We start from the raw sequence: 16,784 nt of genomic DNA, 5'->3' as shown, positions 1-16,784 counted from the left end.
TGAACCCACACAAGCCATTCCTTTTGTCCTTAAGCTCAGTAACTTCCTCAGGGGACACAGGAAGTGCAAAGGTTACGTGGAAGCAGAGACAGAGAGGGGCTGTCAGGGACCTCTCGGTTGTTAGAGCCACTGAAGGGCAGATTACTTAAGACAGTCTAGAAGTCCTTTGGATTAACCACCATGAGGCACCTAGTTTTAAAGAAGTGGCTAGTGAGGAGGAGATGCTCTACCACCTTCTAATTTGGAGACGACATATTTTTATACCCCTGTGCCTATGAAGCATCAGGAAAGAAATGACTCAATTTCCCAGTAGCTTCAAAGAAAGCAGCTTCTGGAGCGGTGAATACAATGAATCAGAGTTTTTTCCCCCTGTTTTCCAGGCCATTGGTTTACCTGGGCTTAAAAGTCTTTTCCCGGTTTGGAGTATGTGAATTTTTACACTGTTCTGAAACTACCCTTCGGGCCTGGCTCCAAGTGATTGAATCCAACTACCACTCCTCCAACGCTTACCACAACTCCACTCATGCCGCTGATGTCCTGCACGCCACTGCCTTCTTCCTCGGAAAAGAAAGAGTGAAGGTAGAATTTTGATATCACAATCTAGTTACCTGCATAGATTTTAGAGATCTAAGAACTCAATCTTAATAAATATGTTAGGCAAACAACTATTTTGGAACCAATTTTGACAGAGTTTTTGAGCTACCAAACTGACTGGTCCTTTTGGTGTTGTAAAGACATGGCATTTCCTCCTAGCCCTCCCTTCCCACAAATGCTTAAAATAATAATTTATGCCACTATAGAAACTCTTTTACATGTCTGGCTGATCCATGAACCCATTCTCCAAATGTTCACTAGGAGCCCTTTGTGACACTGGGTTAGAGGACCGAACTTAATTATTATAGCAAATGGTTACTAGGTCTGGAGGTTAAATTTTAGGATCAGAATTTTGTCATTGGTATATTACAATCCAGACAGTAGTGAGCCGTTCAGCATCCTACTGATTTACATACATATATGTGTGTGTTTTGTGTAGGTATGAATGTGTATATCTGTATATTAATGACTTGTATAATTCTGCAAAAGTTCCAAGTTCCTTAGTCTTAGAAGTCAATACTGTCATTACAGGTGCTGATTTGTAGGGCAGTCCTATGTATACCCCACGGATAGCTGGCAAAAGATCCCCATCTCCCCTCTTCCCCAACTACCATCACTTTCACAGTGAAGCTTGTAATTCCTTGGCTACAATTAGAAGTGAAGCTTAGAATATAGATACCCTTGGGACAAGTGCTGTATAGAGACAGGTTCACATCAATCTGCAAATGCTTAACATTCAATCATTTTCTGACTTAGTCTTAAGACCCTAGGTACTTAAGGAGACAAGTGGTAGTAGGATAGGTAGACAGAGCAGAAATGTCACCAAAATGGGGAGGGCGAATGTTCCCTTCTCAGTTTTGCCAAAGACTGATCCTGGCATTTACTTTCATCAGCAAGAAAGCAGAGTGTCATTCAAGAATGATGGTTTGGGCTTCCCTGGTGGCGCAGTGGTTGAGAGTCTGCCTGCCGATGCAGGGGACACGGGTTCATGCCCCGGTCTGGGAAGATCCTACATGCCGCGGAGCAGCTGGGCCCGTGAGCCATGGCCGCTAAGCCTGCATGTAAAGAGCCTGTGCTCCGCAACGGGAGAGGCCACAACAGTGAGAGGCCCGTGTACCACAAAAAAAAAAAGAATGATGGTTTTGAAGATTTTTGTCTCCTACTTTTAAAAAAGGTGATATCACAGGTGATAACAGCCTATGTTTCTATAGTGCTTTTCTTTGAGGGGCTAAGATACTTTCAGATTCCTACTCCAGGTTCACATTCCTCCATTTTACGTTACATGAGATATTATACAGCTTAGGTTGCACACTGCCAAATGAGAACAGGACCTGGGCATTAACGCTGAGACCAAAGTGACCTATAGGCATTGCAGCCTTGAGTTAAAGATGAACCCCACTTAAGCAGAAGCACGCTAGAAAAATATAGATTAAATGCTTGAAAAATTATGGAATGCTTAGTCACTTTATTATCTCCTTTCCTCTCCCTCCCCTAAAATAAGAAATTTTCTTTAAATTGTTTGTTCTGCTAGCACATTCAGAGTCTGATTGAATTCTCAAGTAGCAGCAACACAAACAAGTCTAAGACTAGATACAATATGCTTATAATCCAAAAGACATTTTCTAAGAGGCCACAGAATCAGAAAATTTAGAGCTGCAAAGAACCCTGGAGAATTGGGCTGGAAGGGACTCCTGAGGTCAGAGGTTTAGTAGCAGCCCAAGATCACTGGTTAGTCCACCACGAGGCGCTTCGAGTGGGATTTATTCCTGAGGTGTCTTTCACCAGACCTGCTGCCACTGACAAAGAGAGTCAGAAAAATGTTTTTACCAAATAGCCATGTCATCTGTCACCCCTAATTTCTTTATAAGGCTACAATTCTTAATGTCACTATGGCATAGCTCCACATCCTCAACCCAGCCATATAGATAACATGTCCAGAGCTGACATTCTCCTTCAATTTGTTGCACACCCTATCCCCTTCCCACTCTTACCAGTTCCCAAGAACCACTGCAAGTGGAGAGATCAGGATAGCCAGAATTCTTTTGTTATTCTCTGAGTGACTATTTGTCCTAGAAAAGGAACTGTTTGAAAGGCTAACCTAGAATAGAGTCCATTCTGGCCAGTCTGCTTCAGTGTGATCCAAATCTATTCCTGCTGGTTAAAGGAGGAAAAAACTATACAGAAATGTCTGCACCTCCAAGGCTTTGGGGAACTTCTCCTGCCGTGGGGTTGGTGGGGAAGTTTTCTTTCACAGACAGTCCCTCCCTGCCATGGGAAGAGCCTTGCTTCTCCCATCTGCTAGTGAGCAGCCGGATCTTCTTTCCCTGCCTCCCTGCATTTCTTATCAGACATTGCATTATTAGACAGTGCCCACCAAAACTGCAGGGCATGGCCCTTTATTGGTATCTCTGTAAAAGCTCCAGGTCTAAATCAGTGTAAGTTGGAAGGAAAGACATGTCTCGTCTAATGCTATTTGTTGTCTATTCCACTTACTTGAATCTATGTCATTGAAAAATTTAAAAATAAATTGGCCCCATACTCCAAACAAGATTGAACATACTCCAAAGTCTGGCCCTCATGGGTCCTCACTGCACAGGTAGAATCAGCGAGAGTGGAGGCCAAGTCAGGGCAGCTCTGGATTCTGACTGTACCTGTGGGTTACCATGGCCTCTCCTAACCAGCAGCAAAAGGGGGCTAGGCATGTTTGCTTGCCCTCGGCATTACAAAATCAGTCTCTGAGAAGAGCTGAAAAGAATGGCAGCAACTGCTGTCCCCCCTCAGGAAACCGGTTCATGTGGACCAGAGGCAAGCCAGGATTGCCTACCAACTCCAGGAGGTCAGGATTGGAAATGGAAATGGCTTCCTTCTGGTAGGGACAGCTTTCAGGAAAGTTTTCAGGGCTGAGCTTCATTCACTGTTCCTTACCTATTAGCATCTGAGAAGCAGCTTGCATTTTTTTCTCCCACAGCCTAGGAAAGCAACTCAGGAAAACCAAAAATCATGCCCACCCCTCCAGCCTCATCCTGGGGACCAGTTTCCCCCTCACTCACTACCCTTCAGCCACAGTGATGCTCTTTAAGTTTCCTGAATAAGCCACTTCGTTTGTTTCACATCAGGAGCATCATATAGGCTGATGTTTCTGCCTGGATTTCTCTCCCTTGCCATTTTTTGCCTGGCTAATTCCTGCTTATCCTTCAGGTTCCAGCATAAAAATCACTTACTTAGAGAACCCATTCTTGCCCACCCTCTGGACCTGCATTGTCCATAAGTAGCCATTTGCCACATGTGGCTACTTACATTTAATTAAAATTAAATAAAATGAAACATTCCGTTCCTCAATTGCACGCACATTTCAAGTGTCCAGGAGCTGTAAGTGACTAGGGATTACGATATTGGACAGCCCACGTACAGACATTTCCATCACCACAGAAAAGTTGAACGGACAGCACTGCCCTAAACTAGATCAAGCCTCATGGTTACACTCTCAAACCACCTGTACTTCCCTTCTTAACCCATCTCACAGTAAGTTAATTTTGTTTGTGTGTTTCTTTATTTGTGCCCTCTCCAGTAAACTACCAACTCCATTAGTGCAGGCTATGCCAGTATAATTCATCACTGTAACTCCAGCACTCTGCATGACAACTGGCACCCAGTAAGCATCCAATAAATGATAACTAAAGGAATGAATTCATAAAGTACAGTGTCTCTTATATAACAGTAGCCCATTTGACAACTTCCTCCTAAAGCTGTGAGCTGAAAAAACATTTGTATCCCCTGATGCTCTGGTTTGTGTTCTTTAACTACATAATGACAACGTTAGAAAGAGGGTCTCCCTTTAGCCTTTCCCACCTGCTAGCCCAGAGCTGAATTGTGTTCTTCACTGTAACAGCCCCCTTACCCTCAGTTTTCCTGGGAAAATTCTTCTTGCCCTTGATCCTCTTGTGTTGCTTGGCTGTAATCCTTTTATCTTTGTGTGGAGTTTTGTTGTATCTTTGCCATTTACTGCCATACTCTCAAAATCTTTTCAGAAGTAGGCAAATAAAGTAACACTTGTGATCCTAGGCCACTTTTTTCTCTATCCACTCACAGAAGAGAGTCATGGCAATATGCCACACAGCATACTTTTGAAAAGGCCTGTTTGGCATCCTCCTGCAGAAGAACTAGAGTGGATGAACTCTGGAGAAATAATTTAGGTATCCATTATAACTGCTACTCAGATTTCTGTTTCCCTCCAGATAATTCACAGTACGGCAAGGTGATGTGATATACCCTAGGTGGCCTCTTAACTTCTAGGAAGTCAGAGAAGGACCCCCTGGCTCATCCCCTCCAGAGAGACAGGGATGAGTGTAGCTCTCCTACATCCAGTGGGTAATGCTCAACCTTGCCTCCCCCTGACCCCAGGGAAGCCTCGATCAGCTAGATGAGGTGGCTGCCCTGATTGCTGCCACAGTCCATGACGTGGATCACCCAGGAAGGACCAACTCTTTCCTGTGCAACGCAGGCAGTGAACTCGCCGTGCTCTATAATGACACTGCTGTCTTGGAGAGTCACCACACAGCCCTGGCCTTCCAGCTCACGGTCAAGGACAGCAAATGCAACATTTTCAAGAATATTGACAGGTTTGTGTGCTCGGGCTCTTGTGCTCAGGTTTGTAAAATGTAAGTGGGAAACTCAGTTTTCCCTAACTTCTCCAAGTACTTAGCTTCCTCTTAGGGGGAAGGCTGTACCATTCTATCGACAGTAAAATAATAACCTTATAAACTGAACTGTACTTTTTAGACTGTTCATCTTTTTTTTTTTTTAACATCTTTCTTGGAGTATAATTGCTTTACAATGTTGTGTTACTTTCTGCTATATAACAAAGTGAATCAGATATATGTATACATGTATCCCCATATCCCCTCCCTCTTGCGACTCCCTTCCACCCTCCCTATCCCACCCCTCCAGGTGGTCACAAGGCACCGAGCTGATCTCCCTGTGCTATGCGGCTGCTTCCTACTAGCTATCTATTTTACATTTGGTAGTGTATATATGTCCATGTCACTCTCTCACTTCATCCCAGCTTCCCCTTCCCCCTCCCAGTGTCCTCAAGTCCATTCTCTAGTAGGTCTGCATCTTTATTCCTGTCTTGCCACTAGGTTCTTCATGACCTTTTTTAAAATTTTATTTTAGATTCCATATGTATGTGTTACCATACGGTATTTGTTTTTCTCTTTCTGACTTACTTCACAGTATATGACAGACTCTAGGTCCATCCACCTCGCTACAAATAACTCAATTTCATTTCTTTTTATGGCTGAGTAATATTCCATTGTATACATGTGCCACATCTTTATCCATTCGTCTGTCAATGGACACTTAAGTTGCTTCCATGTCCTGGCTATTGTAAATAGTGCTGCAATGAACACTGTGGTATGTCTCATTTTGAATTATGGTTTTCTCTGGGTATATGCCCGGTAGTGGGGTTGCTGGCTCATATGGTAGTTCTATTTTTAGTTTTTTAAAGAACCTCCATACTGTTCTCCATAGTGGCCATATCAATTTACATTCCCACCAACAGTGCAAGAGGGTTCGCTTTTCTCCGCACCCTCTCCAGCATTTATTGTTTGTAGATTTTTTGATGATAGCCATTGTGACAAAACTACTTATTGTAGTTTTGATTTGCACTTCACTAATGATTAGTGATGTTGAGCATCCTCTCGTGTGTTTGTTGGCAATCTGTACATCTTTGGAGAAATGTCTATTTAGGTCTAATGCCCATTTTTGGACTGGGTTGTTTGTTTTTTGATATTGAGCTGCATGAGCTGCTTGTATATTTTGGAGATTAATCCTTTGTCAGTTGCTTCGCTTGCAAATATTTTCTTCCATTCTGAGGGTTGTCTTTTCATCTTGTTTATGGTTTCCTTTTCTGTGCAAAAGCTTTTAAGTTTCATTAGGTCCCATTTATTTTTATTTCCATTTCTCTAGGAGGTGGGTCAAAAAGGATCTTGCTGTGATTTATGTCATAGAGTGTTCTGCCTGTTTTCCTCTAAGAGTTTTATAGTGTCTGGCCTTACATTTAGGTCTTTAGTTTATTTTGAGTTTATTTTTCTGTATGGTCTTAGGAAGTGTTCTAATTTCATTCTTTTATGTGTAGCTGTCCAGTTTTCCCAGCACCACTTCTTGAAGGGGCTGTCTTTTCTCCATTGTATATTCTTGCCTCCTTTATCAAAGATGAGGTGAACATATGTGTGTAGGTTTCTCTCTGGGCTTTCTATCCTGGTCCATTGATCTATATTTCTGTTTTTGTGCCAGTACCATACTGTCTTAATTACTGTAGCTTTGTAGTATAGTCTGAAGTCAGGGAGCCTGATTCTTCCAGCTCCATTTTTCTTTCTCAAGATTGCTTTGGCTGTTTGAGGTCTTTTGTGTTTCCATAAAAATTGTGAAATTTTTTGTTCTAGTTCTGTGAAAAATGCCATTGGTAGTTTGATAGGCATTGCATTGAATCTGTAGATTGCTTTGGGTACTATAGTCATTTTCACAATGTTGATTCTTCCAATCCAAGAACATGGTATATCTCTCCATCTATTTGTATCGTCTTTAATTTCTTTCATCAGTGTCTTATAGTTTTCTTCATAAAGGTCTTTTGTCTCCTTAGGTGGGTTTATTCCTAAGTATTTTCTTTTTTTTTGCAATGGTAAATGGGAGTGTTTCTTAATTTCTCTTTCAATTTCTCATCATTAGTGTACAGGAATGCAAGAGATTTCTGTGCATAAATTTTGTATCCTGCTACTTTACCAAATCATTCATTACCTATAGTAGTTTTCTGGTAGCATCTTTAGGATTCTGTGTATGGTAGGTATCATGTCATCTGCTAACTGTGACAGTTTTACTACTTCTTTTCCGATTTGGATTCCTTTTCTTTTTATTCTCTGATAGCCATGGCTAAAACTTCCAAAACTATGTGGAATAATAGTGGTGAAGGTGGACAACCTTGTCTTGCTCCTGATCTTAGAGGAAATGGTTTCAGTTTTTCACCATTGAGAACGAATTTGGCTGTGGGCCTTTCATATATTGTCCTTTATTATGTTGAGATAGGTTCCCTCTATGCCTACTTTCTGGAGCGTTTTTATCATAAATCAGTGTTGAATTTTGTCAGAAGCTTTGCCTGCATCTATTGAGATGATCATATGGTTTTTAACCTTCAATTTGTTAATATGGTGTACCACATTGATTGATTTGCATATACTGAAGAATCCTTGCATTCCTGGGATAAACCCCACTTGATCATGGTGTATGATCCTTTTAATGTGCTGTTGGATTCTGTTTGCTAGTATTTTGTTGAGGATTTTTGCATCTATGTTCATCAGTGATATTGGCCTGTAGTTTTTTTTGTGACATCTTTGTCTAGTTTTGGTATCAGGGTGATGGTGGCCTCGTTGAATGAGTTTGGGAGTGTTCCTGTGCTATATTTTGGAAGAGTTTGAGAAGGACAGGTGTTAGCTCTTCTCTCAATGTTCGACAGAATTGGCCTGTGAAGCCATCTGGTTCTGGGCTATTGTTTGTTGGAAGATTTTTAATCACAGTTTCAGTGTCAGGGCTTGTGATTGGTCTGTCTATATATTCTATTTCTTCCTCGTTCAGTCTCGGAAGGTTGTGCTTTCCTAAGAATTTGTCCATTGCTTCCAGGTTGTCCATTTTATTAGCATATAGTTGCTTGTAGTAATCTCTCATGATCCTTTGTATTTCTGCAGTGTCAGTTGTTACTTCTTTTTCATTTCTAATTCTGTTGATTTGAGTCTTCTCCCTTTTTTTCTTGATGAGTCTGGCTAATGGCTTATCAATTTTGTTTATCTTCTCAATAAAACAGCCTTTAGTTTTATTGATCTTTGCTATCATCTCCTTCATTTCTTTTTCATTTATTTCTGATCCGATCTTTATGATTTCTTTCCTTCTGCTAACTTTGGGGGTTTTTTGTTCTTGTTTCTCTGATTGCTTTAGGTGTAAGGTTAGGTTGTTTATTTGAGATTTTGTTTCTTGATGTAGGATTGTATTGCTATAAACTTCCCTCTTAGAACTACTTTTGCTGCATCCCATAGGTTTTGGGTCATTGTGTTTTCATTGTCATTTGTTTCTAGGTATTTTTTGATTTCCTCTTTGATTTCTTCAGTAATCTCTTGGTTATTTAGTAGCATATTGTTTATCCTCCAAGTGTTTGTATCTTTTACAGTTTTCCTATAATTGATATCTAGTCTCATAGCGTTGCAGTCGGAAAAGATACTTGATTAGATTTCAATTTTCTTAAATTTACCAAGGCTTGATTTGTGACCCAAGATATGATCTATCCTGGGGAATGTTCATAAGCACTTGAGAAGAAAGTGTATTCTGTTGGTTTTGGATGGAATGTCCTATAAATATCAATTAAGTCCATCTTGTTTAATGTATCATTTAAAGCTTGTGTTTCCTTATTTACTTTCATTTTGGATGATCTGTCCATTGGTGAAAGTGGGGTGTTAAAGTCCCCTACTATGATTGTGTTACTCTCGATTTCCCCTTTTATGGCTGTTAGCATTTGCCTTATGTATTGAGGTGCTCCTATGTTGGGTGCATAAATATTTACAACTGTTATATTTTCTTCTTGGATTGATCCCTTCATCATTATGTAGTGGCCTTCTTTGCCTCTTGTAATAGTCTGTATTTTAAAGTCTATTTTTGTCTGATATGAGAATTGCTACTCCAACTTTCTTTTGACTTCCGTTTGCATGGAATATCTTTTTCTGTCCCCTCACTTTCAGTCTTTATGTGTCCCTAAGTCTGAAGTGGGTCTCTTGTAGACAGCATATATATGGGTCTTGTTTTTGTAACCATTCAGCCAGTCTGTGTCCTTTGGTTGGAGTATTTATTCTATTTACATTTAAGGTAATTATCGATATGTATGTTCCTATTACCATTTTCTTAATTGTATTGGGTTAGTTTTTGTAGGCCTTTTCCTTCTCTTGTGTTTCCTGCCAAGAGACGTTCCTTTAGCATTTGTTGTAAAGCTGGTTTGGTGGTGCTGAATTATCTTAAATTTGCTTGTCTGTAGAGGTTTTAATTTCTCCATCAAATCTGAATGAGATCCTTGTTGGGTAGAGTAATCTTGGTTGTAGGTTTTTCCCTTTCATCACTTTTAAGTATATCCTGCCACTCCCTGCTGGCCTGCAGAGTTTCCACTGAAAAATCAGCTGATAACTTTATGGGAATTCCTTTGTATGTTATCTGTTGCTTTTCCCTTGCTGCTTGTAACATTTTTTCTTTGTATTTAATTTTTGATAGTTTAATATGTGTCTTGGCGTATTTCTCCTTGGATTTATCCTGTATGGGACTCTCTGTGCTTCTTGGACTTGATTGACTATTTCCTTTCTCATGTTAGGGAAGTTTTCAACTATAATCTCTTCAAATATTTTCTCCGACCCTTTCTTTTTCTCTTCTTCTTCTGGGACCCCTATAATTCTAATATTGGTGCGTTTAATGTTGTCCCATAGGTCTCTGAGTCTGTCCTCAATTCTTTCATTCTTTTTTTTTCTTTATTCTGCTCGTGGTAGTTATTTCCGCTATTTTATCTTCCAGGTCACTTATCCGCTCTTCTGCCTCAGTTATTCTGCTATTCATTCTTTCTAGAGAATTTTTAATTTCATTTATTGTGTTGCTCATCATTGTTTGTTTGCTCTTTAGTTCTTCCAGGTCCTTGTTAAACATTTCTTATATTTTCTCCATTCTATTTCCAAGATTTTGGATCATCTTTACTATCATTACTCTGAATTCTTTTTCAGGTAGACTGCATATTTCCTCTTCATTTGTTTGGTCTGGTGGGTTTTACCTTGCTCCTTCATCTGCTGCATATTTCTGTCTGCTTATTTTGTGTACCTTACTGTGTTTGGGGTCTCCTTTGCGCAGGCTGAAGGTTCATAGTTCCTGTTGCTTTTGGTGTCTGCCCCCAGCGGGTGAGGCTGGTTCAGTGGCTTGTGTAGGCTTCCTGGTGGAGGGGACCAGTGCCTGTGTTCTGGTGGTTGGGGCTGGATCTTGTCTTTCTGTTGGGCAGGGCCGCATCCAATGGTGTGTTTTGGATTGTCTGTGAACTTAATATGATTTTAGGCAGCCTCTCTGCTAATGGGTGGGGTTGCATTCCTGTCTCACTAGTTGTTTGGCATGGGGCATCCAGCACTGGCGATTGCTGGCTGTTGGGTGGAACTGGGTCATAGCATTGAGACACAGATCTCTGAGAGAACTCTCGCTGATTGATACTACGTGGGGCTGGGAGGTCCCTGGTGGTCCAGTTTCCTGAACTCGCCTCTCCCACTTCAGCGGCTCAGGCCTGACACCAGGCCGGAGCACCAAGACCCTGTCAGCCACATGGCTGGGGTAGATACCCCTAGATGAACACTTGTGGGAAGAGCTCAGAATTATCAAGATAGTGGTCTTGGCAAGTGAAACCACAAGAGAAGAGGTCCGTGCTATGCCTGGTCCTGCTGAGCAATTTTCACACTTCAGCTCATTCTGGCAACAGGGCAACTGGGTTGGCGACGTGAGGCAGGACGGGGTCCGTGAGGCGGGTGGCGCTCAGCTGCTGTGCAGCCTGCAGGGCCTGGTCGAAGCCCTCAGGGAAGGCCAACAGCGGCCAGGACTCTGGCCTCCTGCAGCTGCGGCCTCTTTGGGGTTTCCCTCCCGGCGTCACGTCGCTCTCACTCCTACTTTGGCGGCCGTGCCTTTACCCTAAGCTGCTTCACAAGGCGAGCACTGCCTGCTAAATGTTCACAGGTGCTGCAAGAACATCTTCATAAAGATGTACACAAACGTTGACCACATAGATTTCTTTGATGTGCAGCCAGCCCTCCTCCATTCTCTGCTTAGACTGTTCATCTTTTTAAACTCCATCTGGTCTTCAGTGAGTTCATGAAAATGTTTTATACACTGCAAAGCACTCTATAAATATTGATTATACTACTAACAAATATAGCAGATATTTTTATCCTCTCAAAAGGACATCCTGTCTATGGTGTAACCTGAGGAAAATGTATCCTTACCCATCTTTCCCCAGCTCAATTTTCAGTCACTTAAAATCCTAACTCATGAGGAGACAGTGTTCCATGCTCCCAGCAGAGCTCCTGGAGTCCACAGGGTAGGGCAGGTTTCCCCCTCTGGTGAGTTGGCCAAATGTGAACAGATAGGAGCAATTCCTCTCGCCAGCCACCACCCTGCCATCAAGCTATGAGTATTTCCTACACAGCAATAGCCAGGCTGGAGTGCAGACCCCTGAGAAAAGGCAGTATACAGGGAGCTCAGAGCTCACTCAAGCCTCAAGGATGATTTGTCAACATGAACCTGAACCCATCTGTTTGGTCTCCAGAAACCTGAGAAAATATGGAGACCAGTTATTCCACCTTCAACTGAAGGCTTCATCATATCAAGTATTGTTTTTAAAACTTTCATAGGAAGAATTCTTGCCAATAGCCAATTTTATTCGTTCCCCATTCTGGCTCTTGAAGTTAGAAAAAGATGATAGGAACTGGGTGATTTTGAGCAGAGTTATTGCTCCTTCCATTATAACTTCTATCTAATTGCAATCTAGAGAACAGCTCATTATTTGGAAAACTTTCTTCCAATGCCATCATCAAAAGAAATAATGACACTTCTCTGTAACAGGAATCACTGTGTCTGCACTGAATGCCATGGGACAGCTCACCAGGTTGCTGTACTAGCCTTGTAGGGAAAGAACTTGTCATTTCCTTTCACTTCACTATTTTGATATTGCCAAGGGAAGGTAGAAGGGAATCACCTTGTGAAATAAGTACCCTTGGGACACTTTTTTTTTTATATACTCATATATCATATGAAGGTCAGCTGTCACTGGGGAAAATGGAATAGTGTCACCAAGTCCTGGCTGAGTAGGAAGATGAGCAGGTAAACTTTTCTGTGATCTTCACTCATTAACTCTGTGCCCCTAGCTTCCTCCTAGATTGTGGGAAGTGTGGTGAAATGGTAGAACAGTTCTAATTCGGGACATGATGTGAACAAGGCGCTTTGTCTTCTGGTTATTTTAGGAACCATTATCGAACACTGCGCCAGGCTATTATTGATATGGTTTTAGCAACAGAGATGACAAAACACTTTGAACATGTGAACAAATTTGTGAACAGCATCAACAAGCCAATGGCAGCTGAGGTAAGCATTTCCCATGTAATAAGATACACTGGAATGTATTTCCATTAGAGCCTACTCTGGCCTCAAAGCATTTTCTCTCCATCTTGAATGCAAGATGGTTATTTGCTTGGAGTTGGTAAAGAAGGCTGAAAGTACTGGTCACTTGTTTTCCCTAAGGACAAGAATAGATTGAGAGTGTCCACAGTAACTCTGAGCTCCTTGAAAGAAAGGCCCTGACTGAGATAAAGCCAGCAGTGACAAAAGTAGGCCCAAAGTCTATGATGAAAGGAGCCTGCAGACAGCAGAGACTGGAATAAATGGTGTCATTTTAGGGGTTTCAGAGCCTTTCTAGTTCTCTGGTCTTTGAGCTCTTGGGAGACCTCAAAATTAGATGTTTTAAAGAACTATAATCCTGCTGATTTGCATTAAAAGCCTGTCAGTATCTAAAGACTATAGAAAGTTAAATTGGGAGTGACTAGTTGAAAACAAAAATACAAGTCTTTCTCCTTTTTAAAATTTACTGATGTGCCTTAGACCTGCCTTAAGGTCCCTACAAACTTGGGTTTTAGGAACATGGACATAAGTTCACATCTCTTACTGTTTAAAATGAGATCAACTGCCCTCTTATACTGTAAGGCTGTTCATAGCCCCATAAAGTTAGAAAAGCGTTTCACTCATTCCTGTATGAGGGTTGCACATGTGGATGAATGAGGAATGGTTGTCTTAGATGTAACTTGATGATCAGTAAGGAAACTATCTGTGTAGGACCCATCACATGACCAGCCTGGGTGGAGGAACAGTGTCCACCTCACCTGTGTTCTGCTCCATCCCCCAGGGATTCCACAGCACAATGCCAGGACCCTCTCCTTCCACAGAGGACTTATGGGAGCAAGGATCTGGGGATTTAAGAGGGTGAAATTAAACAGAATCATAGAATTTAGAGTTGGGAAGGTCATCTATCCAAGTAAGCCCCCAACTCTGTTGAGATTTGTGTACTGCAGTAACTATAGCAAGCAGTATCTTCCCAATGGTAAGTAATCAAAATACCAACCTTCAGAATATAATTCTGCCCATTGATGGTTTAATAGGTCCAGTCCCAAAACAAAAAAATCCTTAAATGTCATACAGTCCTTCAGCTTGGCAGAGCTCTGGAGAGCTAATTAGATGTTTACACAGTCAGTTCCATGGTATCTTTGAAATCAGGGAATCGTAGTCTTCTAGGTTTTGTATAATTGACCTGTTGTCGCATTTACATAAGCCTACTCACAGACCTGTCCACGTGGCTCTGGACCGCTGACATCCATCACTAGGTAGGTAGTAGTGTACAACCAGTCTTTTTAACATGGCTGAATATACCTGCTCCTGCCCTGGCCCGCTTTCTGCTCCTAGTACCCCCAACACTTACATGTCTCACCCTCCCTACCACCCAGCCAGAAGAGCAGCCTGGAAAGCATGAGTGGACACATACCTGAAGAGAAAGAACAAAGTGGGAGGAGGTGGGTAACTGGGGGTGGGACAGAAGGTCACAGGAGAGAGGGAGCTGTCAGGCATATTAAGTAGAAAGAAATCAAGAAATAATTGAAGGGTCACATGTATGTGGCATTTCCCCATCTTTAATGTATTAAGAAAGGGGAATTTGTGCTTTTACACATTTCCTGATAAAACTGGGAGAAAAGCTCTCCTTCCTTAAGATTACATACCAAATCATTAAAAACAAAACAAAACAAAAACCTGCTTTGTAGCAGCTACCTCTGGGGAAGAGGATGACAGTGAGGTTGTGGACGGGTGGTGATAGGGACTTCGGCCTTTTAAGCTCTGTGTGTTTGTATTGTTTGACTGCTCCCCGTCCCCAAGAATATATCAATGTATCATATATGGAATTAAGGATGGGAAGGCCTCCTTCATCAAGTCTCATGCCTAAGTTTGCCTGGGTGACTGCCATCTAATATCTGGTCAGCTGGCCCTTGTGGGCTTCACCATCATATTGAAACAACCCTGATGTGACTGTTTTCCAGATTGAAGGCAGTGACTGTGAATGCAACCTTACTGGGAAGAACTTTCCTGAAAATCAAATCCTGATTAAGCGCATGATGATTAAGTGTGCTGACGTGGCCAATCCATGCCGCCCCCTGGACCTATGTATCGAATGGGCCGGAAGGATCTCCGAGGAGTACTTTGCACAGGTGTGCTGCCTCTCTAGGGAAGCTCCACCTCCCTTCTGGGAATGGCCCCGGGTCACAGTAAATAAATGACTCCTCCCTGGAAAGCAATGGCTCACCCTTGCCTGGAACAGAAATCTGGTCCCTCAAGAGACTATGATGTGGCTGGGCACTAACTAAACTCTCTCTAGGGGAAGGGGGATAAACTGAGCCTTTGGAAGTATCTTTTCGTCCTCAAATTTTTAGATCCTGAATTTCCACAAAAACTGGGAAATCCTCCATTCATTCACTAGATTATCATCTCCATGGTGCAGTCTGGGGAACAGACTGCACCATGGGTAGCTCATAATACAGTAGGGCAGGGAGACAGACATAAACAGGTCCATACATTGGTAAATTAAAAATAAATAAAAGGGCTTCCCTGGTGGTGCAGTGGTTGAGAGTCCACTTGCCGATGCAGGGGACACAGGTTCGTGCCCCGGTCCGGGAAGATCCCACATGTCGCGAAGCGGCTGGGCCCATGAGCCATGGCCGCTGAGCCTGCGCGTCCGGAGCCTGTGCTCCGCAACGGGAGAGGCCACAACAGTGAGAGGCCCGCGTACCGCAAAACAAACAAAAAAATGAAAACACTTCTAAAGGAGGTATACGTTAAGTCCTAAGAGTTCAGAAAGAGGTTTTTTTTCTAGATAAAAGGGCTTTGTGGAAAAGGTGTTAGAGCTGGTGTTTTTGTGGTTTTTTTTGAAGGATTTCAAAATTTAGAAATGGGAAAGGACATTCTGGGAGAGTTCTGGGAGAACAAAGGGTTATGAGCAAAATTAGTAGGGAGGAGAACCAGAATTTTTATGTAAGGAAAACAGCAACTTTGGCAGTGTGAAGAGGAATTAAAGGAGAATAACGTAGTAGACCACAAGATGCCATTTAAAAGAGGCCTACTTTCAAAGAAGAGGCTCTAAGGACTAATGTTTATTATTTGTGATAGACAAACATGTCACAAGTAGCTACAAGTAATGCATTTGGGGACGGGGGACGGGGGGCGGGGGGGGGAGGGTTGTGTGCCTATATGGCTGGAACATACCGCTGAGGCAGAATAAAAGAATAGCTGATAATGTCTAAAAGGGTTGGCAGGGGCAAAGGGCAGCCGAGGACCCAGTAAGTTAGGTGCAGCTTTCAAGGATGGGAAGAGACCCCATGAATCAAAGAAAAATAGGACAAGCAGTTCTGAGCTTGCCAGAAACAGAGGGGAAAAAACCCAAACTACTCCTTGAACAGCAGTGGCTATTTTAAGGCTGCCTAATCTACTGACCTGAAATGAGCAAGCTGAGCCAAAAACTGGTAGGAGGCCATTATCGGGGCTTCCCAGGACCCACAGAGAAGACGTAAAATCCTACTCCTAGTTATTCTCAAAGTATGTGAATGGGGAACGGGAAAGAACCACTTTTAAGTTCTTTAAGGTAATCTCCCTGTTTAGGTGTCCTTTTCCCAGAAAGGAAAGTACTAATGTTCACAAGACAATGTGACCTAAAAATCAGGTTACAAATGAGGTCTCTGATCAGCCAGCCTCTGGTTCAGCATACTACCAGTAAATGTGGATCTCAGTTTCAGCCCAGTGAATTATGACCTTATGCATAAAACATACACTCTAATGTGCAAAATACTCAGATTTACACATATCTTGAGAATTGCATGACCAAATACCCCAATCTGAAAAATCTCATAGTTTGTCATTCTTTTGAGTAAAACATAGTTATTTCATGAAAAAAAAGAAGCTAGTTCAGCTCAACTGCCTAACTGCTTTTCATCCAGACCACCATAATACGTTGATGTGCAGCACAAGGGCTTTGTATGTACTTCCGATTTTGTCACAAACAA

General features: G+C 42.1%; 1 protein-coding gene across 17 annotated transcripts in view; it reads left to right on the top strand.

Annotated features, from left to right (window-relative positions):
- Nucleotides 1–16,784, top strand: part of PDE8B (phosphodiesterase 8B) — a 384,709-nt gene that overhangs the window by 362,756 nt on the left and 5,169 nt on the right. For all 17 annotated transcript variants that reach the window (XM_082836129.1, XM_082836131.1, XM_082836145.1 and 14 more), the window contains 4 exons: nucleotides 381–579; nucleotides 4,996–5,213; nucleotides 12,657–12,777; nucleotides 14,772–14,939. In XM_082836129.1, coding sequence (XP_082692255.1) covers nucleotides 381–579; nucleotides 4,996–5,213; nucleotides 12,657–12,777; nucleotides 14,772–14,939 — 706 coding nt within the window. The remainder of the gene's footprint in view (nucleotides 1–380; nucleotides 580–4,995; nucleotides 5,214–12,656; nucleotides 12,778–14,771; nucleotides 14,940–16,784) is intronic.

This window comes from Leucopleurus acutus (assembly GCF_964270905.1).
Source record: "Leucopleurus acutus genome assembly, chromosome: 3".
NCBI classification, from domain to species: domain Eukaryota; kingdom Metazoa; phylum Chordata; class Mammalia; order Artiodactyla; family Delphinidae; genus Leucopleurus; species Leucopleurus acutus.
The sequence above is the reverse complement of the archived record's forward strand: the minus strand, read 5'-3'. Positions and strand labels throughout refer to the sequence as shown.